Here is a 26365-nt window from a genome sequence, read left to right as displayed (position 1 = left end):
ATCATAGGATACAAACAGCTGACTGGATTTTCTTTGGGCTGTTGTGCGGTTTAAATAGAAGGATAACGCACGCTTACAGTCCAAAGTGTGTAAGGCTCTTTCACCCTGATGGGAATGAGGCCTAGGAAAGAATGTAGGTAAAACTATTGATTGGTTCAAGTGAAATTCCGTGACAACCTTAGGAAGGAATTTTGGATGTGTACGGAGGACTACCCTGTCATGTAGGAACTTTGTAAAAGGTTCGTATGTGACTAGTGCTTGTAGTTCACTGACCCTTCTAGCTGATGTAATGGCTATGAGGAATACCGTTTTCCAAGTAAGGTATTTAAGGTCACAGGTATGTATGGGTTCAAATGGAGAACGCATAAGCCTGGTTAAAACTACGTTCAGGTCCCATTGTATGCTTGGGGAATGAATTGGAGGTTTAATGTGAGTTAGGCCTCTCATGAATTTACTGACGAGAGGCTGTGTTGAAATAGATACATCTCCCAGCTTGTTGTGATAAGCTGAGATTGCACTTAAGACATCATCTGTAAGAGTACACTTAAGACCAGAGTCTGAGAGATGGTAAAGGTAATCTAGTAGTGAGGTTGTGGGGCAAGTGAAAGGATCTAAATCTTTCTGAGTGCACCACAAAGTAAACCGTTTCCATTTATAGGAATAATTCTTTCTAGTGGAAGGTTTACGTGCAGCTATAAGTACTTGAGATATAGTGGTTGGAAGGTTGAGAGGTTGTAAGATCAAGCTTTCAACATCCATGCTGTCAGGGACAGGGATTGAAGGTTGGGATGGCGCAACTGACCCTGTTCCTGAGTTATGAGATTGGGAGCTACTCCCAGGCGAATTGGATCCCTGACTGAGAGATCTAGCAGTGTGGGGAACCATACTTGTCGAGGCCAATATGGGGCTATGAGTATCATAGTTCCCTTGTCCTGTTGTAGTTTCACTAATGTTTTGGTTATGAGTGGTTTCGGTGGATACGCGTATAACAGGCCTGAGTTCCAATGGCGAGCAAATGCGTCCTTTGGCAGGCTGTTCTGCTGTCGGAGTAGAGAGCAGTAATTGTTCACTTTGTAGTTGAGATGGGATGCAAAGAGATCCATCGTCGGTTGACCCCAGCGTTGGAAGATCTTGGATGCTATTGCTGGATCCAAGGACCATTCGTGCGGTTGGAACTGACGACTGAGGCGATCTGCTACAATGTTGTGGATGCCTGCTAGGTAAGTGGCCTGTAGAAGAATCGAATGAGTCAGGGCCCAGTCCCAAATCTGTGCTGCTTCTTGACAAAGGAGGTAGGAACCTGTCCCTCCTTGTTTGTTGATGTACCACATGGCTACTGTGTTGTCTGTTTGGATCAGAACAGTCTTGTATGAAAGGCAGTCCTTGAACGCATGTAGCGCATAGCGTATAGCTCGAAGCTCCAGGAAGTTTATTTGAAAAGAGGCTTCGAGCTTTGTCCACTTGCCCTGTGTCTTTAGGTGACCGATGTATGCTCCCCACCCTAAGGTGGATGCATCTGTAGTCAAAGTCACTTGTGGAACTGGTTGCTGGAAAGGTAGGCCTTTGAGCAGGTTGTTCATTGATGTCCACCAGACGAGTGCTGCTCTGAGTTCTGGTGTGATATGAATGGGCGTGGACATTGGTTGAGTGGCTTGTATCCACTGAGCTTTGAGTGTCCATTGCAGGAGTCGCATGGTCAATCTGGCCATGGGAGTTACATGAACTGTGGAAGCCATGTGGCCTAGAAGAATTAGGCACTGATGAGCTGTTACCTGGATTTGGTTGCGAAAATTGTGAGTCAAAAGGACAAGTGTTTGAGCTCGATCTCTTGGAAGAAAAGCTTTTGCTATCGTCGTGTTTAGGTCTGCACCTATGAACTGTATAAGATGATTTGGTGACAGATGGGATTTCTGATAGTTGATGAGAAATCCCAAGGAGTGAAGCACAAGGATAGTGAGCTGAGGAGAAGTGAGAGCTCCTTCTTTTGATTGACTCTTGATGAGCCAATCATCCAGGTAAGGGAACACGTGCACTCTTTGTTTGTGGAGGTGTGCCACCGCTGCAGCCATGCACTTTGTGAATACTCGTGGTGCTGATGCAAGGCCGAATGGCAGCACTCTGTATTGAAAGTGCTGATCCAGTATCTAAAATCGCAGGTATTGGCGATGAGGAGGAAAGATGGGGATGTGAGCGTAGGCATCTTGAAGATCCAGAGAGCAGAGCCAATCTCCCCGTTGAAGAAGAGGTAGAATGGTGCCTAGGGACACCATCCTGAATTTTTCTTTTTTGAGAAATTTGTTGAGATTTCTGAGGTCTAGAATGGGGCGAAGGCCTCCTGTTTTCTTTGGAATGAGGAAATATCTGGAGTAGAATCCTCTGCCCTTTTGAGGTCCAGGAACTGGTTCTATGGCCCTGGCTCTCAGAAGGGTGGATAATTCTGTTTGAAGAATTATGGAATGACGATTTTCTGTCCAAGATGGAAGTGGTGGGTTTTCTTTTGGGACAGTAAGAAAATCCAGTTTGTAACCGTGGGCTGTGATGGATAACACCCACTGGTCGGTGGTGATGGAGGTCCAAATGCTGTGGAAGTATTTTATTCGACCCCCTACTGGCATATTTGGGAATGGGTTGATCTGGCTGCTGCTCTCTGGGGCTTTTCAAAAACCAGATGTAGTGGCAGTTTGTGGTGGTGGTTGAGCTCTTGCAGGCATTTGTCTAGGTTGCTGGCGTTGAGATGGCCGGCCAGTTCTGGGCCTACTTGCTGGGGGGTAATATCGACGTGGACGGTAATAAGGCCGTCGAGTGTCACGCCTTGGAAGCTTCCTTGCAGAAGGCTGAGTATCTTGTGGTAGAGAAGATAACTGCTTTAATGTTTCAGTGTGGTCCTTCAGGGTTGCCACAGCTTCTTTTATCTTCTCTCCAAAAAGGTTATCCCCCAAGCAAGGCAGATCTGCTAAATGTTCTTGCACCTCTGGGCGTAGATCAGAGGCCTTGAGCCATGCCCACCTCCTTGCAGCTATACCAGATGCTGATAGTCTTGCTGCAGTCTCGAAGCAGTCATAGGTGGCTCGGACCTCATGTTTACCTGATTTGAGGCCTTTGTGAATGATATCCTGTAATGGTTCCTGATATTGCTCAGGAAGAGAGAGAGATATTTCTTGAACCTGCTTCCAAAGATTCCTTTGGTACTGGTTCATATATAATTGATAAGATGATATCTTAGACACCAGCATAGAACCTTGAAATATTTTCCGTCCCAGGTTGTCCAGAAACCTACTCTCTTTCCCAGGTGGTACAGAGGAGTGGGATTTTTGCCTTTTCGCCTTCTTTTGGGCGGATTCGACGACCACTGACTGGTGAGGCAACTGTGTTTTCTGAAACCCTGGGATAGGTTGCACCAAGTAAGTTGCCTCTGCTCTCTTGTTTACTGCCGACACCGATCCTGGATGCTCCCAAATCCTGTATTGCAGCTCCTGGAAAACTTCATGGACAGGGACTGCCAGCATTTCCTTGGGAGGGTCCACAAACTGCAGGACCTCTAAGGTCTTTTGACATGTATCCACCTCTGTTTGAATGGGAAAGGGGATGGTTTCAGCCATCTCTTTAACGAAATTTGTGAAGGAGAGGTCCTCAGGAGGCGACTTCCTGTGGTCATCAGGTGGAGAAGGTTCTGAAAATATTTCTTCATCCAAAGAATATTCAGAACTGGTGTCCACAGGCATCTCATGTGGTGTGTGGTGAGTGACTGGCTCCTTAGGTCATGGTGGTAAGACAGGAGAACGAGGCCTTGGGGGTCTTGGTACTCCAGATGGGCCTGGAATAGGTTCCTCTGGTAATTTATTAGAGAGGATGTCCAGGAGTGTGTCCAGTTTAGTAATCACTGGATGTAGCATGGAGACATCTTCTTTGGGCACCGGTGCTGGCATCGATGGCACCGGTGTGGGCACCGGTGAAGGTATCGGTGGAGGTACCTGTGGCACCGGTGAAGGTACCGTAACAGGCATCGGGATCGGTTCCCGGGACCTCGTCGGTGTTAGCGGCATCGATGGAGTTGGATCCCTCGGTGATGGAATCGGCATTGATGGAGGTGTCGATGGCTGAGGCGGAATGGCATCGCGCAGAGCCTGTTGCACCGCTTGACGTATGAACGTGTCAAGTTCCATTCTCATAGCTGGTGATATCAGAGCAGCTATGGAGGGAGGCGGTGTTGGCGATGCCGATACCTCCTCAGAGCCCTGAGGAGGTACGGAGCCCGGCACCGATATCGGTGGGGATCGCCCTGGATCACTAGGCCTCAGAGCCTCAGTCCCTGTCCGGGGTTTCTTTGCAGGTGAGGCCGTACCTGCCGATGGATCCTCGGTCATCGGTGCCTGGCGTCTTTGATGCAAGTGGCGATGTTTCTCTTTTTGCTTCTCGCTACCCGAGGTCGATGCCTTCGATGATACGGAAGGGGATGGCGTTGAGGCATCTCCCGCTTCCGGATGTTTCTGCCTCAGCATTAGTTGACGGACTGAACCGGATGGCGATGATTGTGCTGACGTCGAAGGCCTTGGAAGCAACTGAATATTGAATAACTGCTCCATCTTCTCGGCTCGAAGACGACGACCTTTGGTAGTCATCTCCGCACAAGATTTACATGTTTGGATATTGTGATCTTTGCCTAAACAAAGAACACATTCAAAGTGAGGGTCGGTTATCGACATTGTCCTCACACAATTTGGGCATTTTTTAAAGCCGGAGGCCATGGCGCCGGACAGCCGTCGACGGCGATGACCCAAAAAATATCGGTCCCGGCCGGGAACCGAAAACGGAAAAAGTTACCGCTGGTGATACTGTGGGAAACCCCTGCGGTTTTTCCGAAAAATATTAAATTTTTAGATAGGTGAAAATCACCTCAGGACTCCAATTTAGCCCGCGATGCTAACGGCTTCGCAGAAAAAAGAAGACTGAAGGGAGACCCCTGTGGCAGGGAATATCATGGCATGCTGGGCATGCTCAGTAGGCACTCCGGTGCCATTCAAAAGTTTCATGGAAACTTTTAAAGAAGTTTTTCCGTACATAGGGCTCCATTACCAATGTCACCCATATGTGAGGACTAGCATCCTGCTTGTCCTGGGATAAACATGAAAATACGAAAAATTTGGAACCTGAAAAGGGGTCCATGCTCCCAAAAAGGTTGGACACCTGGGAACTGGATTAAGGCTATCAGAGGCACCAAATGGCTATTACATGGTAATAACTTTTATAATTTCTAGCTCAGTCCCCAAGCATCCTTTCCCCCAAAGGTTTTTTCACTCAATGCAATGCATGCCTGCAAAACTGGCACATCTGTATGTGGATCGCCTGCTCCACAGCACTTATTTAATTAATTTATATGCTGCACAATCTGTAGTCCTAGATTTCTTACAAAATAAAAACAATAAAATAAACATACAAATAGAGCAATTTGACAGAACAATACTCTATTGCAATATGCAACACCTAGCATTAAACTTGCTATACTGATTTTTTTAAAACTAAATTAGTTGTGGGAGAAAGGTGCTCTTACTGGTTGGCCTGATGGCGCAGGTCCTCCTCTGAGGGGTTAAACACCTGCTTCACCTGGTGCTTTGCAATGGCCTTCCATTTCCCAAAGTTTTCTCTGACAATGTGGTCCCAAATTTCTGGAATCTAACCAAAGAAAGAGACTATCAGCAATTACCAGGAAGGATAAATGAAGGTCATGTGAACAATCAGCAATCACTAGCATTTCCTGAAAAAATCAGAGTGCTATTTAAAGCTGGTGTAGAGGGAGTTCCTGTATGATTATACAAAAGACCTAAATGTAGTCCTTAGACAATAGTTCCAGAGACCAAAGGAGCTCAGATATTCTGCAAATATGAGGCTAGATGACCCCAGCTGATTGAATGATCATACTTGGAAATTGAGTTCTGCTCACTCTCAGGCCGATACAGTAAAGTGCGCTCCGGTGGAGCGCACTGTTAACCCGCGATTGGACACATGTTTTCAATGCGCTAGCTTTACCCCTTATTCAGTAAGGGGTAATAGCGCGTTGAAAATGTGCGTCCAACCTCCCCGAACCTAATAGCGCCCACAAAGGAAAATTAGTTCTTACCTGATAATTTTCGTTCCTGTAGTACCAAGGATCAGTCCAGACAGTGGGTTTTGTCCCCTATCCAGCAGGTGGAGACAGACCAGAACTGTGAGGATGTCCCTTTAAGGGGAGAACCTGTACACTAACCCCTTCAGTATTCGTCTGTCTCCAGCAGGTGCAGCAGCTCCCCTTCGGCTCTCTGTCTCTGGCTTGTCAGCCTTTTCTATTCCTTCTTAGATTCAAGCAAGTACTTCAGAAAAGATATATTTCTGGGGTTTTTTGATCCCTAGTGTCTTTTTCTTTTTTCTTAGTAGACGACTTCGTCTCCTCGCTCTTGCCGGACTCACGGGGCTATTTGCCCCTTTTGCGCTGCATAGTCTAAGTCCGGGTTACCTTCCAGGTGTGCATGTTGATGGCCCTATTAGGTATTCCCGCGCGATTCAGTAAGCAATATGTGCAGCCAAGCCACACATTTTACTTTAAGAAATTAGCACCTACCCAAAGGTAGGCGTTAATTTCTCTCGGCACCGGGGAAGTGCACAGAAAAGCAGTAAAAAACTGCTTTTCTGTGCACCCTCAGACTTAACATCATGGCGATATTTCGGAGGGCCTGAAAGTTAAAAAAAAGTAAAAAAAAAAGAAAAAAAAATCTTTTAAATTGGCCTGCGGCTCCCAGGTTGAAAACCGGACGCTCAATTTTGCTGGCGTCCGGTTTCCGAACCCGTGGCTGTCAGCGGGCTCGAGAACTGACACCGGCAAAATTGAGCGTCAGCTGTCAAACCCACTGACAGCCGCCGCTCCTGTTCGAAAAGAGGCGCTAGGGACGCGCTAGTGTCCCTAGCGCCTCTTTTTAATGTCGGCCCTCATTTAAATAAATTAAATTACTATATCGCGCGCACAGGAGAGAAAATTAGGTCTTACCTTCGATAATTTTCGTTCCTGTAGTACCAAGGATCAGTCCAGACTCCTGGGTTTTGCCTCCGCACCAGCAGATGGAGACAGAGCAAAACTTGACAGGTTCTGCCATAAATACCAGGGTGCCACCCACAGCCTGCCAGTATTACGCAATGTCAAAGCAGAATAATTCCCAGCTGCAAACTAACTATATACATGAAGTTCAACCGGGGAACCCTCGGGTCACTACCCCCAACAAGGAACCTGGCCCGAAAACAGATAACAGACAGGAATAAAAATCTTCCCCGCCCAAAGGAATTAGGGCAGAATTAGGAACAGCGGACTCTCCGACTTAATGCAGAAGTGGGCGGGACTGTGGACTGATCCTTGGTACAACAGGAACGAAAATTATCGAAGGTAAGACCTAATTTTCTTTTCCCTGTATGTACCGGATCAGTCCAGACTCCTGGGATGTACCAGAGCTCCAACTACTTGGAGGCCTGAACATCCAGCCGATAATGACGTGCGAACGTATGCAACGATTTCCAAGTCGCTGCTCTGCAGATCTCTTGTGGGGAGATCTGGTGACACTCCGCCCAGGAGGCCGCCTGGGAATGCGTAGTGCGCGCCTTCAGTCCCAAAGGCAAGGGCCGACCACCTAAAAGGTATGTGGAATTAATGGCCTCCTTCAACCACCACGAGATGGTGGCCTTGGACGCCATATTACCCTTTTTGGGACCCTTCCAGAGAACAAAGAGATGATCCAAAACCCGGAAACCATTAGTAACTTCCAGATATCGTAGAAGAACCCTACGCACATCCAGTTTTTTCAAGTCCTTGGCAAAAGGATCCGACCTGTCGAGCTGTGCAAACGCCGGAAGCTCCACCGACTGGTTCAAATGAAAAGAAGAAACTACTTTCGGTAGAAAGGAGGGAACCGTCCAGAGACTAATACCGGACTCAGAGATGCGCAAGAAAGGTTCCCTACAGGACAACGCCTGAAGTTCAGAAACACCCCTAGCCAAAGTGATTGCCACCAAAAAGACTACCTTCAATGTAAGATCCTTCAGGGTTGCCCTCTTCAGTGGTTCGAACGGTGGTCCACACAAGGCCTTTAACACCATGTTTAAGTTCCAGGAGGAACAGGGAACAAGCAACAGTGGACGTAAATGCTTTGCCCCCTTAAGAAAACGGGCAACGTCTGGATGGGATGCTAGCCTCCCCCCTTTCACAGAACCACGTAAACAACCGAGGGCAACCACTTGCACCCGCAACGAACTACAGGACAGGCCCTTGGCCAAGCTGTCTTGAAGGAAGGCTAAAATCTCGGAAACGGACGCCCGAGTAGCCCGAATTGCCCGAGTTACGCACCATGATTCGAAAACCTTCCAAATTCGCACATATAAGGAAGTCGAGGTTTTGCGCGACCGCAGGAGTGTGGAGACCACTGCCTCAGAATAACCTTTACCTCTTAAACGACGCCTCTCAAATGCCAGGCCGCTTGACAGAAGCGATCTACCTGATCGAAACAGACAGGCCCCTGATGAAGAAGATTCGGTAACGCCGGAAGACGCAGTGGTTCCTCTAATGCCAGATTGAGAAGGTCTGCAAACCAGGAATGCTGTGGCCACTCGGGAGCCACCAGAATTACCTCCGTAGGGCGATTCTCTATTCGGCGAAGGACCTTGCCGATCAGAGGCCAGGGGGGAAAGACATACAGATGGATCGACGTCGACCAGGGTAGGGCCAAGGGGTCCACCCCCTCCGCCCCTGGTTCCCTGCGGCGGGCAAAGAAGTGTGGAGCCTTGGCATTCTGAAAGGTCAACATCAGATCCATGGCCGGCTGTCCCCATCTGTCGCAGATTAGCTGGAACACCCTGTCCGCAAGCTCCCATTCTCCGGGGTTGAGCTGATGCCGACTCAAAAAGTCTGAATGAATGTTGTCTACCCTTGCTATGTGAGACGCGGTGATGCTGAGAAGGTGCCGCTCTGCCCACTGGAACAACAGTCAAGCTGCTAACGCTACCGGGTGACTCCGGGTCCCCCCCTGAAATTGATATAGGCTACCGTTGTCGCATTGTCGGACAACACCCTGACAGACTTTCCCTGAATCAGGGGCAGGAAGGCCTGGAGTGCCAGACGCACCGCCCTGGTCTCCAAACGATTGATCGACCAGCGAGACTCGAGCGTGGACCAGAGGCCCTGTATGGACTTCCGCAGGCAAACCGCTCCCCAACTGGAGAGGCTCGCATCTGTGGTGACCACCGTCCATTCTGGTGCCACCAGCGAGACCCCCCGGAGGAGATTGCCCGAACGTAACCACCATCCCAGGCTGGACCGCGCCAACTCCATTAGAGGTAACGGGAGATGGAACTGTTTGGAAACTGGACTCTAGCGGGAAAGCAACGCTGATTGTAAGGGACGCATGTGCGCGAAGGCCCACGGTACCAACTCCAGTGTCGATGCCATGGAACCTATCAACTTCAAATAGTCCCAAACTGTCGGAGACTGGCTCTGCAGCAAGGCCCTGACCTGGTGGTGTAATTTGTGACTGCGCTCAACGGACAGAAAAACCTTGCCTTGCCGTGTGTCGAATACAGCTCCCAAAAATTCCAGCGACTGAGATGGATTGAGGTGACTCTTGGCTGTATTGACAACCCATCCGAGGGAGCTCAACAACTGCAGCCCCCGCTGAATCGCTGAATGACAAAGCGCCTCGGACTTTGCTCGGATCAATCAGTCGTCCAGATACGGATGGACTAACAGCCCCTCCCGGCGCAACTGAGCTGCGTCCACCACCATGATCTTGGTGAAGGTCCTGGGGGCCGTCGCGAGACCGAACGGTAACGCTTGAAACTGATAGTGTTTCCCCAACACATAGAACCTGAGGTACCTCTGATGATCTTTCCGGATTCCAATGTGGAGATACGCCTCAGTGAGATCCAGCGAAGCCAGGAACTCCCCCGGCCTCACGGAAGCAATCACGGACCTCAAGGTTTCCATGCAAAACGTGGTATTCAGAGACATCTGTTGACGTACTTGAGATCTAGTATGGGCCGGAAGGCACCTTCTTTCTTTGGAATGACGAAGTATATGGAGTAGCGTCCTCTTCGTTGTTCCAAGGCGGGAACTGGAACAATTGCCCCCAGATGCAACAACTGGACCAAAGTCTGCTGAACCGCTCGCCGCTTCTCCGCGTGCCCGCACGGGGATGGGAAAAATCTCGGATTGGGGAGGCGAGCAAAATCTAAAGTGTAGCCGTGTTTTATCACCGAGAGTATCCACTGGTCTGTCGTGATTGTGGTCCATACCTCGTAAAAGAGAGACAGTCTGCCCCCTTTGGCACGGAGGTATGGACCGGTGGGACATCATTGTGCCGACTTGCTGCTGGTAGTCAAGGAGTTGGAAGCGGGTCTACCAAAGCGTCGTCCTTGAAAGGACTAGGACTGCTGCCTACCCCCTCCGGAACAAAAGGAGGATGAAGGGGTACTCGAGCGAGGAACACGAGCCTTACGGTTTCCCTGAAACCTGGGTCTGGACAAAAATGACCCCTTGGAACGCGACCTGTCCTCCGGGAGTTGGTACCCTTTGTTTTCATCCAGCAACTGTATCATGTCTTCCAATTCCTTCCCGAACAGAAACTTATCCTTAAAAGGTAAGGACCATAGGCGAGACTTGGAGGCTCCGTCCGCAGACCAGTTACGCAATCACAAGAGTCGTCTGGCCGAGACAGCCGAAACCATGGAACAAGCCGAAGTTCTAAGAAGGTCATACAGAGCGTCCGCACTATAAGCCACGACCGCTTTGAGACGACCTGCTTGCCTGGCTTCTTCCTTGGAAAGCCCCTCATTGGCGAGCAGTTGTTGCACCCAACGAAGACCGGCCCGTAACGCAAAGTTACTACAAATTGCTGCTCGAGCCCCCAGGGCGGAGTCTTCAAAAATTTTCTTCAGCTGAATCTCCAACTTGCGATCCTGAAGATCCTTCAACGCCGTGGCTCCCGTGACCGGGATGGTCATCCTCTTTGTGACCGCCGAGACTGCGGCATCCACCTTCGGTACCCGCAGGACTTCCAGAGCGTCCTCTGGCAAGGGATAAAGCTTATCCATAGCTTTCGTGACCTTCAGACCAAAGTCTGGAGTATCCCATTCTCTAAAGAGAAGGTCCATCGCAGAGAAGTGAAAAGGGAATGTGGCAGGAGACCATTCAGACCCAACAACACTGGATCCATTGAGCCCAGTCGAGACTCCTCGGGAGGCGTAGCGATCCCTAACTCCTCCAGAATGGCGGGAATCAGCGGAGCCAGCTTGTCCCTTCTGAAAAGGCGGATCACCCTCGGGTCATCACCTTCCGAGGCCTGGCTCTGCCTTGCTGCTCCCTGCGCTGGTGTGCCATCTCCCTCAGCCCCCCTCGGGGGTGGGGAGAGCTCCTCATGAATCTCCTGATCCGACGAGTCAGAGGTGGACTCCGTGTCCTCTCTAGGCAGAAGAGCCCGCAATGGGCATTTTGATTTGGACCGCCCCTCCGAGCTCCCCGACCGGGGACGAGGCTTGTCCGTGGGGAATGGCCCCTCAGGGCCCCCCGACTGGGAAGAGTGCCTCTTGTGGGCTTTGCGGGCCTTAAAGGCCCTATGCATTGCCAATAATAAATCCTGAGGAAAAAGAAGCATCGGACCCCTCAGAATCTGTGCCTGTGCGCCCCCCTGCCCTCCCCCCGCTGCCCCCGCTGGAGAAACAGGCCGCGGAGCCGACCGTTGGGGAGAGAGGAAAGGCGGGGAATCCCTGGGGCCCACCGCGAGAGGAGCCGGCGCCAAGATGGCTGACTTACCCGCGATTTTTTGCAACTGCTTGGGGGGGGGCCGTGGGGCGCTCCCCGACCACAAGCGCAAACGTCTGCCGCCTCACTACCACCCCCCGAAGCGAAACAGAAGGACCCACACCTCTCGGGATGCAGGCTGAGCACAGCCTGTCCTGAGAGGCGTGTGTGCCGTCCGAGCCGCAAGCCGAGCAGGCCGAACCACGTGGCATGCTCGGTGCTAAGAAAAAAACTCGCCCGAACACAACCCGCGGAGAAGGGGGGAGGGGGGGAAAAGAGACTCTGAATCGACTGCCGCCGCCACACTAAGTACCAAGAGCCACCTCCCGACTGTAATTAAAAATTGCCCCGTTTATTTATTTATTTATTTTACCTGGAGCTGTCCCTCATCGGGTTCTGAAGCGGTCCGGCTGGGGTGAGTGAGCCGGGCTCCCCGGTATCACCCCAGCTGGGCTGTATACGAACCCAGGGTCCTCGACCCTTAGCCCCAGCAACTACTCGACCAGGGGTGGATGGTCCCCTCAGGACCTGACAACCCCCTGGAAGCGAAGGACCAGCTCTACGAACAGCTTCTTCCTTACTTCTTCTTTTTTTTTTTTTTTTAACTTAATGGAAAGAAGAAAGCCACACAAAAACACCCTGACTAAATTAAACTCCCTTCTTCCTTTTTTTTTTTTTTTTTTTTTAAATCAAATTAGACTGTGGGAGATGCACCCGGATCATCTGCTTGAGACAGAGTAATACTGGCAGGCTGTGGGTGGCACCCTAGTATTTATAGCAGAGCCTGTCAAGTTTTGCTCTGTCTCCATCTGCTGGTGCGGAGGCAAAACCCAGGAGTCTGGACTGATCCGGTATGTACAGGGAACCAGAGGTTTAGGAATAGCAGCAGAGCGTCCTCCTGGCTCCTGCCTCAGTCTCTGTCCTAGGGCCTGCCATATGTTTAGGATGGAGGAAAAAGGCAGCTTGTCCGAGATGGACAAGCAATTACTAGGGCTTTGAGATTCTAGGTGCTTTCCCAGAGACTCAGAGTCAGGTCTCTAAACCCAAAAGTCTCTGGGTCAAAACTGTAAAGTTCCTAGCTATGTAAATTATGGAGTGATGCTAGCAGTAGTGGATCAGTCCTACTGACCCCTGCAGCTTGGAGAGCATTATTTATTTATTTATTTAGCATTTTTTTTATATACCGACAACCATTTGCACATCGTTTCGGTTTACACAAAACTTGAACTCTGACAGGAAACTGTCAGTTAGGCATTGCCTTTACAAGGAACCAAGTTAAATATTGGGAAACAGAACTTTAATACAGGAGTAGGATAACAGGGAGGTGCGAGAGATAAGAGAGAAGATTAAGAGTATTGTCTGGAGAGAGCAGATTAACTATAAAATTATAACCAAACTTCTATGTACAATATATACAAGTGGGTTAGGGACAAGAGGTGAAAAACAGGGGGGAGGGGGGTAGAGGAAAGGCTAGGAGGAGAAAGTGATAAGGGGAGGGAGAGGGATCTATTAATGTTCCAGGAGTACAGAGGGAGGAGTATACGCTATGTCATCTACAGAGTTGGTTACACTGAAATATTTTGTCTTCAGTGGGGGTTGGTGTCGGATGGGAAGGCCTGTCGAAATAGCCATGTTTTCAGTTTCTTTTTGAACTTGGGTGTGGAGGTTTCGGTACGCAGGTCTGGAGGCATGGAGTTCCAAAGTGAGGGGCCAGCAAGGGAAAAGGCCCTCTTGGTGGTGGAGGTAAGTTTGGTGGATTTGATAGGTGGCAGGTGTATGACATTACTAAACATATTCTAAGCCTCAAAATCCAAGAGAGTAACCTGGGCTTAGAACTAAACCTTGACTTTCTGCTTGGCAGGACAAACACTGTATACGAGACCACATTGATGGCACCACTTCATAGGTCTCTCCATACACAGGCCATTTAGTGCAACAGCCTCTTGAAAGATGGCAGAATACATATATCTCTAATGCAGCTCTTTGGTTGGTCACTAGGTATTACTATAAGAGGAATTATTAATTCAGCTCTCCACCTGAGGGCTGTGAGTGCAGCCCTAGACAGCCAGGAGAGCCAGAACTGATCTGGGAATGGAACCCACATCTGCTTCCTTGCAACATAGACAAGTCACCAAGTCAAGAATTCACCTTTGAAAAAATCAAGGGAATTCCATTTTGTGTTTTGAAATGTTGAGATTACTTACCTGATAATCTCCTTTTCCTTAGTGTATGCAGATGGACTCAAAACAAATGGGTATAGTGTGCTCGTGCTAGCAGTTGGAGACGGATCTGACGTCAGCACGGGTACATATACCCCCACAGGAAGTGTAGCAAATCAGTAATCTTCCTTGCAAAAGTTTTTATGGATATATGTGTGACTGACCGATCGATTAATCAACAGGATTACCCTGACCAATTGATGGTAGCTGGAGACCGCCAGTGTACTCAGCCGGAAGGCGTTGACACCCGGCAGGGTGGAAGCCCTATATAAGAAAACATGGCTTACCGTGAGTCGGCGAATCCCCATGTATACCGGCAGCCGGGCGGGATGCTGAATCCATCTGCATACACTAAGGAAAAGGAGATTATCAGGTAAGTAATCTCAACATTTCCTAGCGTGTAGCACATGGACTCAAAACAAATGGGATGTACAAAAGCTACTCCCAGACTGGGCGGGAGGCTGCCCGAAGACCGTGTAGGATTGCCCTCGCAAATGCTGTGTCCTCCTGGGCCTGGACGTCCAGACGATAGAATCTGGAGAAGGTATGGAGGGAGGACCACGTCGCCGCTTTACATATCTCTGCAGGCGACAGCAGCTTAGTTTCTGCCCAAGAGGCCGATTGTGCTCTGGTAGAATGAGCCTTGACCTGTAGAGGCGGTGGTTTTCCCGCCTCTGTGTAGGCTGCCTTGATAACTTCTTTAATCCAGCGGGCGATGGTTGGCCATGAGGCCGCTTCCCCTTGCTTCTTCCCGCTGTGCAGGACGAACAGGTGGTCCATCTTTCGTACTGCTTCTGACATTTCCAGGTATCTGGACAGCAGTCTGCCGATGTCGAGATGGCGTCTCATTCGACCTTCTTCCGACTTCTTCAAACCTTCCGTGGTAGGCAAGGATATGGTTTGGTTGAGGTGAAAGTGTGAGACCACTTTGGGTAAAAAGGATTGAACTGTGTGAAGATGGATAGCCTCTGGAGTGATTCTGAGAAACGGATCACGGCAGGATAGTGCTTGTAGCTCTGAGATGCGGCGTGCTGAACACATAGCCAGCAAGAACACCATCTTCAAGGTTAACAAACGGAGAGACAGGCCTCAAAGGGGCCTGAAGGCTGATCCCGCTAGAAATTCCAATACTAGGTTGAAGTTCCACGAGGGCACTGGCCACTTCAGTGGCGGGCGAATGTGTTTGACTCCTTTCAGGAAACGTGAAACGTCTGGGTGTTTGGTAATGGTGTTGCCGTCACTCCTGGGACCGTAGCAAGACAGCGCTGCTACCTGAACCTTGATGGAGCTGAGGGACAGACCCTTCTGAAGTCCATCTTGTAGGAAGTCCAAAATGATAGGAATCTTAGCGGCATGCGAATTGGTGCTGTGAGAGTCGCACCAGGCTTCAAAAACTCTCCAGATCCTGATATATGTTAGGGATGTGGAGAACTTGCGTGCTCGGAGGAGTGTATCTATAACCGGCTCCGAGTATCCCCTTTTCTTCAGTCTAGTCCTCTCAATGGCCAGACCGTAAGAGAGAATTGAGCTGGATCCTCGTGGAGGATGAGACCTTGCCGTAGCAGGTCCCTGTATGGAGGCAGAGGTAGAGGGTTCCCTGCCAGTAGTCTTCTCATGTCTGCATACCAGGGTCTTCTTGGCCAGTCCGGGGCCACTAGAAGAACTAGGCCTCTGTGTCGCTGAATCCTGTGTACAATGGCGCCCAGCAGGGGCCACGGAGGAAAGGTGTATAGCAGGATCCCCTGAGGCCACGGCTGTACCAGGGCATCGATCCCCTGGGCTCGAGGATCCCGCCTGCGGCTGAAATATCTGGGAACTTGGGCGTTGGACCTGTCCGCTAATAGGTCCATGGCTGGCATCCCCCATTGATCCACAATTATCTGAAAAGCTGTGGGCGACAGCTGCCATTCCCCCGGGTTTAGGCTTTCTCTGCTGAGGAAGTCTGCCGTGGTGTTGTCCTTCCCAGCGATGTGGACGGCGGAGATGTCCTGGAGATTTGCTTCTGCCCAAATCATCAGGGGAGTTATCTCTAGGGACACTTGTTGGCTTCTGGTTCCGCCCTGTCGGTTGATGTATGCCACCATGGTGGCGTTGTCTGACATCACTCTGACCGCTCTGTTGCAAAGTCTGTGGGCAAATCGCAGGCACGCTAGCCTGACTGCCCGTGCCTCTAGTCGGTTGATGTTCCACCTTGACTCTTCTCTGGTCCACCGCCCTTGGGCGGTGAGTTCCTCGCAGTGTGCTCCCCATCCGTTCAGGCTGGCATCTGTGGTGAGCAAGATCCAGGTTGGGGAGGACATTCTTGACCCCCGGCTCATGTGGCCGGGCTGCAACCACCACCGTAGCTGATACCGCACTCTGGCCGGTAGAGATAGGTGTATGGTGTAGTCCTGTGATCGTGGGCTCCATCGAGATAGAAGGGCGCGTTGCAATGGTCTCATATGAGCCCGCGCCCATGGCACCACCTCCAGAGTGGATGCCATGAGGCCGAGGACCTGTAGGTAATCCCGAGCTGTGGGCCGGTTGGCGCTCAGCAGGACCTGCAGATGACACTGGAGTTTTGACTTTCTCTTGGAGGTCAGGCTGACCTTGTCTTCTTGGGTGTCGAATTGGACCCCTAGGTATTCCAGCGACTGGGACGGCTGTAGGGAGCTCTTGTTTATGTTGACTACCCATCCGAGGCTTTCCAGAAGAGCTATAACTCTGTTGGTTGCCCGGTGGCTCTCCTCCGGTGACTTTGCCCTGATGAGCCAATCGTCCAGGTAGGGATGGACGAGAATTCCTTCCTTCCTGAGTGCTGCCGCCACTACTACTATGACCTTGGTAAAGATCCGCGGCGCGGTGGCTAACCCGAAGGGTAAAGCTTGGAACTGGAAGTGCTGATTCAGGACTTTGAAGCGTAAATAGCGCTGGTGATCCCGATGGATTGGGATATGTAAATAGGCTTCCGACAGATCTAGGGAGGTGAGAAACTCCCCTGGCTGTACTGAATTCTTGACAGACCGTAGAGTTTCCATGTGAAAGCTGGGGACCCGTAGGTGTCGGTTGACTGACTTGAGGTCCAGGACGGGCCTGAAAGTGCCCTCCTTCTTGGGTACTATGAAATAGATGGAATAATGCCCAGAATTTATCTCTCCTGCAGGTACTGGGATTATGGCTTTTAGGGCCAGGAGCCTTTGTAAGGTCACTTCTAGTGCCGCTGCCTTGAACGGTGAACAAGGAGATTCCACAAACTTGTTCGGCGGAAGCTGAAGGAAATCCAGGTAATATCCTTCTCGGATGATGGCGAGGACCCACTGGTCCGAAGTGATCTCGACCCACCTGCGGTAGAAGAGGGTTAGTCTGCCCCTTATGGCTGCTACCCTCAGATGGGTCGGCTGATTGTCATTGTGGATTGCGGCCGGGGCCAGAACCCAAGCCGGTTCTCTTCTTGTTGTGCTTAGTCCGAAAGGGCTGGTTCCTGGCCTGGGAACAAGGCGCTCGATAGCGAGTCCTGTAAGGGTTGAAGCGCTGAGAATTTCTACCTCTGGAAGGTCTAGAAAAGGACCGCTGGCTCCTCCTCGACCTGTCTTCTGGTAGACGGGGTAATGGAGAGGCACCCCATTTAGTAGCCCAGTTCTCGAGATCGCTGCCGAACAGTAGGGAACCCTTAAAGGGCATTCTTGTGAGTCGTGTCTTGGAGGACGAGTCGGCCGCCCAATTACGTAGCCAAAGCTGTCTCCTGGCTGCCACTGAGGAGGACACTCCCTTGGCTGCTGTACGGACGAGGTCGGAGGCTGCGTCAGTGAGAAATGCGAGAGCTGATTCCATGTCTGCTCCCTGGGTGGTGTTTCTCGCCTGTGATAAACAGGAGTGCGTCACCACGGTGCAGCAGGTCGCGATTCGTAGGGACATGGCTGCTACCTCAAAAGCTTGTTTCAGAATGGTGTCCATGCGTCGGTCATGCGTATCCTTGAGGGCTGCTCCCCCCTCAACCGGAATGGTGGTGTGCTTCACTATTGCGTTAACTATGGCGTCTACCTTGGGGCATGCCAGCAGCTCCTTGGACGCCGGATCCAGAGGGTACATGCCTGCCAAGGCCCGACCCCCTTTGAATGAGGCCTCCGGTACCTTCCATTCCAGATCGATTAGCTGCTCTGCTGCTTGTAGGAGGGGAAAATGGTGAGCCGGTTGGCGCAGGCCCTCTAACAGGGGATTCATTTTAGGGTCCCCTGGGGTATCCTGGCCCAGAATGGCCAGTTCCGATAGGCATTGTGAGACCAGGCCTGAAAGATCCTCTTTCCGAAAGAAGCGCCTCATTGTCCGATATGGCTCTATCTCCGAGGGAAGTTCACCCTCCTCGGGGGGCTCCTCACTTTCCTGGGAGCAATCCGAATCCCCATAATCGGGGCTGTCGGGTGGCGAGTGGCCGCACCTAGGTCTCGAGGGTCCAGGGGCCGGATCAACCGGGACGGAAAGACCCATTCGAGGAGCAGACTGCATCTGGACAAAGGCGTGAATCCCCTTGAATAATTCCACCCAGGAAAGCGAAGCCGGATCTGGCCGTAGGGGCACCAGGTCTCTCGGGTTCCCTGGCTGCTCGCCGCGGCCTGCTAAGTCCGGTGTGCTCCCTGAGGAACCGCTGGGCTGGGACCGATCCTGTCCTGGAACTCCCATGGCCTCCTCACATTGGGCACACAGTGAGTCTGCTTCCTCGCTCTGTGTGGCTCTGAGGTTGCATGCTGAGCAGAGGCTTAGAGCTTTCAAGCCAGATTCTGGAGGTGCCAGCTCTGCGGCCGCATGGGCTCTCTTATGCTCCATTCGCCTGAAATTCGGTGTCGCCCAATGATGTGCGCCTAACAAGTGCACTTAACAGCATGCGCCTAGAACGGGCGTCTTATAATGTGCGCCTATGAACGGGCATCTTATAATTTGCGCCTATGCCCGGGCGTCTTATAATGTGCGCCTATGCCTGGGCGTCCTATAATGTGCGCCTATGAATGGGCGTCTTATAATGTGCGCCTATGAATGGGCGTCTTATAATGTGCGCCTATGAACGGGCGTCTTACAATGTGCGCCTAGTCAACGTGCGCCTATCGCGTGCGCTAACAACGTGCGCCTATCTCGGGCGCTTAGCAATGTGCGCCTATCGAGGGCGCTTAGCATTAGGTGGCGAAGGCGAGTAGGCAGGCAAAATGGCGACCTCCTTGGCGGGCTGCCTCGTAGGCAGGCCCAGTTAGTCCACACTTCCTCGGAGACCAAGTAAAGATGTACACCTTACCGTGTCTTCGGCGCTTCCCGGCTGCGACCCGGGCGGTCTCCGGCTGCGGGGGGAGAGGGTGAGTACCTTCACCGCCGCGCATAAGGAAGTGCACCCGCTGCCTCCAGGCCGCGCCCGAACTCGTCTCGCTTGGGGGCCAAGTCCACGCCGGGACTGAGGCTGCCTCTAGGCCGCGCCCGAACTAGTCTCGCTCGGGGGCCAAGCCGCGCCCGAGCCCTTCTCACTCGGGGGCTAGGTCCCTGCCGCGAACCGGCCACCAGACCGAGGCTCTTACCTCCGAGGGACCACGGATGTCAGCTCGGGAATCTTCAACTGGGTGAGTGACCGCCTGGTATCACCACAGGAGTGCGGGGCTCGTCTTCAGTAGGATTCTTCTATAAATTTAGTCTAGAATTTGGAAACACGCTCAGCGAGCGTGAGGTAGCTCCAAACTGCTTTGGAGACGGAAATTACTGATTTGCTACACTTCCTGTGGGGGTATATGTACCCGTGCTGACGTCAGATCTGTCTCCAACTGCTAGCACGAGCACACTATACTCATTTGTTTTGAGTCCATCTGCTACACGCTAGGAAAAGGATTATTGCTGCCCATTTACAGTGAGTATACAGATATGGGAGGTCAAGGACAGGCTGGAGTGACTCCCTTTCAAGGTGAAGTATAAGATGGTTGTGTATTGCAAATATTGATAGGAGCAGAATGTCCTCCAGGGATTTAAATAAAGAATAAGATTTATCCTGAATAAGGTGAAATGAGTTCTTACCTGATAATTTCCTTTCCTTGAGTCCAGCCATACCAGTTTAGATGATTGGGTTATGTTCCCCAGCCAGCAGATGGAGAAAAGAACACTAGACTTGCTGACATAACCCCTTACAGGGTCCCATGCTATGCTCAACCTGCCAGTATTCTATCTAACAAGTTAAGAAAATTATAATAAACTCCCTTGGCCTTCAAACTCAAGGGCTTCCAGGGAACTAGGAACAATTATAACACTCAATGTATTGAACACCACATATGCCATATTCTTTCACTTGAGCAAAACTGGTGCAGGTTAAACATTTCTTCAGGAGGTATCCAAACTATGAACACTCAAAATTATACCATTGTGACGGAATGGCCCTACTTCCCCTTCCTTAACCTGTGCTAAACCAGGCATCTAGCTTGGTCCACCTTAAATCCTATAGTGGGAGAGAGCTCTATGGGCGGGACTCTGCTGGTGCAGCATAAAGTAAAGTAGAGTTGCTTACCTGCAACAGGTGTTCTCCTCGCACATGGGTGACATCACTGGATAGAGCCCTGGTCTGGAACTTTGATCTCAAAGATTCTATAACTTTCAAACATGCCCTACTGAGCATGTGCAACTGTAGACATCAACCTGCCCCCTAGGAAGAGTCCTTCAGTCCATGACATAGCTAATACATGGAGAAACCAACTCCCAGGGGAGGTGGGTGGTTTTCGTGAGGACTAACATCCTGCTGTCCTCAGAGAACACCTGTTACAGGTAAGCAACTATGCTTTCTCAAAGGACAAGCAGGATGGTAGTCCTCACACATGGGTAATTCCCAAGCTAAAGGCTGACCGAGCAGGACAAAGTGGGAAATCTCACCATGCTGAAAGCACCACCTCTCTCCCTTTGGCCTGAGAGGCAGCCGACCCACAATAGGGTCTAGGCGGGTTCTACAAAGAGAAAACCATAGAAACGACCGAGACACAAACCCCACCCCCCCATGCATAGCAGGGGTGCCTAAGGTAGAGGAGTGTTGTGAGTGCCAGCACCAGCAAGATGCATACTCAGCATCATGGAAAACATTACATGCAGGGTTTTGAATCAGGAAATTCTGACAATGGCAGTAGGTCTAGAACCTCCTGGATACTGGAAAAAGTATAGAGATGTAACCAGGAGAAGGACTCTTGGACGAAGACCACATAATTTCCTTTGTTACAAGACAACCGAAAAACCAACTGCGACCCAAGAGCTCCCCAGAAAGAAACTGCGGATCACTGGCATCCAAAGGACAGAATACATCTGCAGGTGATACAGGCAGGTAGGGCTGAGATCGCAGCTTTATGGAGAAGGAGGGAGGTGCCGTCCCGTGCTGGGGTCCTCCAACGCTTGTCTAAAGTATGGTATCTCAACCGACTAACGGCCATTCGCCAGAAATCGTTAAAGAGACACCAAGCTCAATGGTTCCCTTTCATATCCTGGCAGCGGGCGCAGCGGGGGACGCCAATGTAAGCTTCTGGGAGACCATGTGGGGATGCCTATGATGGTTCTCTTATTTAATTCACCAATATGCTAGTCGCTATCTGTACTCATCTGCGCCCCCTCGAGATCGCCTGCTGTACTACAGTGTACCAGTATACTGTGTCTTTAAGCTCCTTGGACACGTAATACTGTTTTCCTCGGTGCTCATCTGAACCGGCTTTCCTGGGGTGGAGGAGGGAAGGGGGGGGGGTCGAGGGGGATCACATGAAGGAAAAATGAAAACCCAAGCATGGTGTATTGCATTCTTTATTGTTTATATTGCATATATTGTTGTTCAGTTCTTATGTGTATATCAGCATGGTTTTCTGTTACGCAAAATTTGTACATTGATGCTGTGCTGACACTGTATGTTTTCATGCTTAAAATTATAAATTAAAAAAAAAAAAAAAAAAAAGAATACATCTGCAGATGTGTGCCCATGTTTGTCTGATAGGCACAATGGGTAGAAAAACCCAAGCAACACTTGGAAGAATGATTAGCAACAACGGCGGAGTCTGTGACAGACCCTATGAGCCAAAGCACCAGACATAGCTGACCATGCAGGACAACATCAAGAGTTTCAGGGGATAGAAGGCAATTCCTGAATTGGATCGCTAAGCCAACCCTCGAGCAGGGAGATAAGTTAGACCTGAAACTCACCCACACTGCACCCTGTCAGTAGCGGAGCTATCCATCCTGTCTACAGGATAGTTCAGGTGAGCAGGAAGACACTTTAGACAACCTAGTGAAGTAAGAAAAGCTAAAGGCAGTACGGACCAGAACTTTTATTTATTTATTTTATTTATTTTATTTTATATACCGGCAACCGTTTGCACATCGTGCCGGTTTACAAGTAACTTATAACAAGGAATATATAGGCGAGGCCTTTACAAAGAACAATATGTAACACAGTAACAAAGCAGATAACTTGGCGAAAATATAGGGAAAAGTGGTATATCTTTCCCTGCAGGTATACACTAAGATATAACACAAATGCCCTAGCTTTTCCTCCCCTTCCCTTGACATTCCAATCATAAGTTGGAAGGAGCGAAGAACACAATGAGGCAGACTGCTGGACTGAAGAACAAGTCGCACGGTTGTATATCACAGACAGGGATATCCGTAAAATGGGGAAGTATAGCTTGCAAGCCACTGTAACCAAAAGCACCTTTGTTGCAGGGTTCCTCATCCCCCAACTTCCTCAGCCATGGAATGGCGATAGGTCAAAAGGCATCCTTGCCAATTAGATGGACTAGAACCTTCCTCACTGAGGCAGGGTCCCTAAAGAGAGAATGATTGGCAATAGAGGTCATTATCAAAAAATATCCATTGAGCTCAGCAGATATCAAAGGTAGATTCCTAGATGGAGAAACCCCTAATTTTCACTGGAGAGCTGTGCTGGAATGGCTCACTCATGAAATAGACCTGTTGTGCTTTAAGACAACCTAAGGAGAGCACTACCACTCGACTGGCTCTCAGAGGCCATGAGGAACTGAGAGCGACCGCCAGTCAGATGCAGCGATATCCCTTTCTCTGGGAAATGGAGAACGAGGAACACCCTTTGTAGGGGTAGACAGAGGGGAACCCAGTAGATTCTCTCCTTCCTGAAGGGCCAGGAAAGCAATGGGAATTGGGGCCTCCTGATCCCGAAAAACCTTTCAATTCTCCAGTTATGGTAGAGTTACAATAACAATCACTGATTGTTGAGGTTCAGAAGCGACCAATCTGCCATTGGCAGCAACCCTCAGAATGTGGTAGGCCTCCATCATACTTAACAGAGAGAACCCAGCAAAAACAGTCCAATGACTGCTGCTGCTGTTCCCCGGTCCTGGCCTACAAGGAGAGGCACAGATTCAAGGAATTTAGGCTACAGTTCGGCGTGCAAGGGACGAAGCCCTAGGGGCTTCCCCACAAAAGGGATTTGTGATACAGGAGGGATCAAAAGACATATTCCTCTTTTGAGGAAGGAGAAGACTCCTGATACTACTCTCCTGGTGTTTACTCCCGTAAGGGTTCGACCAGGAATGCAGTCCTAGGTCAGTCCTGTGGCTGCGGCGCACAACCTGTTGTGCTCACCACGAGGTAAACACACACACACCCATAGAATAGAGGGCAACTGCAAGAATAGAGCCCTCCACTGTAAAAGCACGCTGACTAGTACTCATACAGTGGTATCCTATCCTACAGATGGTGGCCCACCTATGAACCCATTTGCCATGATTGTGGGTAGAATCCCACAGCACAGCAAGGACTGAGTACCATCTGTTAGAGTCATGGCTGCTCACTGCCAAAAAGCAATCACAGATATGTGTTTGTAGGGCAGAACTAACAAGAAGGCCAATACCCTGATGTGACGATGGCAGAACCCTGGCATGGCTGAGTACTGCACAGACAGGGAGAATGCCTCCTGCCATTGCCCGAGGCGCTTGGAGCAGATGCCTTGCCATACCTGACTGCATAGTCACACTAACTCCCAGCGGAGTGAATAGGAACAGTGTTATGATGGCATCCCCAGTACGACTGGGGCTCTGGTTATAGCATGGTGTTCTATGGTGTCGCCCCCTCCAGTACATGATATTACTCCAAGAGGCTGGACACAGATCTTGAAATTGCATTGGGAATGGCTAACTGCTGTTTCCCTCATGGAACAGCAGTAGCGAAGTCCATGGTGACAGACCTTGCCATGGTGCTCTGCGGTCATGTCCTGTGGCATCTGATCCCTGCACCAAATGACCCTGCACCCAGAGCTTTTATGTTACTTGACCATGTCTTGATCAGTTTGATAGTATATACTGCCATCCCCGGTGCCACAAGCTCCCGCGGACATCGACACCCTGGAGGCACCGATAAAGGCCCTGGTACCCAAAGGCATCGATGGAGTGGCGGCAACCAAGGATGCCAGGGGCGCCTGCAGGTAGACGCTATGCAGCCCCAAAGCGGCCCAGACACATCTCATCGGTGCCCAAAGAAACAAATGTCTGCCAGTGCCATTGACGGTTCCCCTCAGCTCACCTATCTGTCCGAGGGCGCCAATGCTGCGAGCTCAATGGCATCCCTCGTCAGCAGCTATGGCTGACGATAGCCTTGCTAGCACTCATTACCACCAATGGTGCACAAATCCAGGGGGGTCCTCCAATGTCCTCTGATCCCAGCAGTTCAGGCCCCCGAGATCATCGGTATCCATGGTGCCCAATACTGTAGGCCAGAGATGGGACAGCAGAATGCCCCTTGGTGCCCCATCTGGACACCGGACCACTGTGTCTGGATGCCTCAGCATTCTGGGGTGCTTTGAGTGAATGGTGACTTGGCACATGATCCAACCAAGGCCAAAACCCCTTTTGCCTGAGGGATTCAGTGGCACTCAAGGGCTCTCAAGAGTCCCGGCGATCGATGACCTCAAGAACGACCAAGGTGCTCAACAGTGATCCCAGTGCCTTGTTAATGGTGCTTGACCTCATCGAGAGTAGCAACGAATGGCATTGGTGGCTAACAAGCTTGATGGCATCCATAGCAGCCCCATACTTCAATGGCATCAAGAGCATTGATGGTATCGAGGCAGCTCTGCACCAAGATGGCATTGAGGCCACACACCTCGATGGCCTCGAGGGTGGCCGCGGCATCAAGGCCATGCACCTCGATGGCCTCAAGGGCTTTGCAGCATTGATGCCACATACCTCAATGGCATAGAGGATGACCATGCACGCATCTCGATGGGATTGAGGGCGCCGATGGCATCGATGACCTCGATGGTATCGAAGAATCTGCGGGCATTGAAGGCCCCCGAGGGCATCGACTCCAATGGCATCGAGGAGGACCATGGCGCTCAATGGCAGTCCTGGGCCCCACTACTAGAGGTCGGTGCCACTACTCTGCCACATCGAAGCCCAAGGCGCTTTGACTCTGGTGCATTGAGACGATGCCTATGGCACAGAATGCTCTTACGGCATCGAGGGCGGTCATGCACCTTGATGGCATCGAAGGCACCCCAGCGCTTCAACGGCGTCCAGGGTGACCAAAGCGCTCAATGGCAGGCCTGTCCCTAATGTGGTCCTGGCATTGGTGCGTCAGATCAACAGTGTGCTGGTCACAGATGTGCACATGCTGCTGTTACTGGGCATGGCACTGAAGGTGCGGCAGCAAGATGCTTGCCCAAGCTCCTGCTCACCCTCTCTCTCAAGGAGACTGCACTGCCATCACAGGCAAGCAGGAGGGGAGACTATGTTGTCCAGGGCTCCAGCCCATGGAGACTGGTACCTTTGAATGTTGGGAGGATGAGCTCTCCCTCCCACAGGAATGGTGTGGTCCTCAATCTCTTCCCTGTCTGAACCTCCATCGAAGCTGATCAATTGGTGAAACGACATGAACTCCTGCTTGGGTAGAACTCGGGCGAGTCCCCAGGCTTAGCAGCCTACACAGATCACTCACAGACTGCATTCTGTCAGTCCTGCCAGCACCTGACAAAGGTACAAAAAAATAGACAGAGCAAGGAGAGGACACAGATATAAAACTGCAGGTACAGTTATCTATTTAATAAGGGATAGCATCTGCCAGGTTGCACAGCAACTAAGGCCCACCATGCAGCTGGCAGACAGTGGACTGAAGAGGAAAAAGGAAAAGAAAATAAAACTACCTAAGGGAAAGCAAAGAAAAACAGCTGCAGCTCTAGAAAAATCATTTACAAAAACTGTGAGGAGAGCACAAATCTGAATACCATGACACACACAGCTCCTGTGACCACATGGCGCCGCAGAAAAAAAAAAGAGACTGAGGGAATCTTCCTAGGGGGCAGGGTGATGACTACTGCTGCACATGCTCAATAGGGAATGTTTGAAAGTTCTAG

The 26365-nt window shown here is 50.7% G+C and overlaps 1 protein-coding gene across 1 annotated transcript in view; it reads right to left on the bottom strand.

Annotated features, from left to right (window-relative positions):
• The window catches only part of ZMYND10 (zinc finger MYND-type containing 10), a 364741-nt gene that overhangs the window by 76689 nt on the left and 261687 nt on the right, over nt 1-26365 (bottom strand). Inside the window, exon 10 of the mRNA XM_029599566.1 lies at nt 5549-5670. Within this exon, the coding sequence (XP_029455426.1) occupies nt 5549-5670 (122 nt within the window). The remainder of the gene's footprint in view (nt 1-5548; nt 5671-26365) is intronic.

Source organism: Rhinatrema bivittatum, chromosome 4, assembly GCF_901001135.1.
Source record: "Rhinatrema bivittatum chromosome 4, aRhiBiv1.1, whole genome shotgun sequence".
In the NCBI taxonomy this organism is placed as follows: domain Eukaryota; kingdom Metazoa; phylum Chordata; class Amphibia; order Gymnophiona; family Rhinatrematidae; genus Rhinatrema; species Rhinatrema bivittatum.
This window is presented reverse-complemented; position numbering and strand designations above follow the sequence as displayed.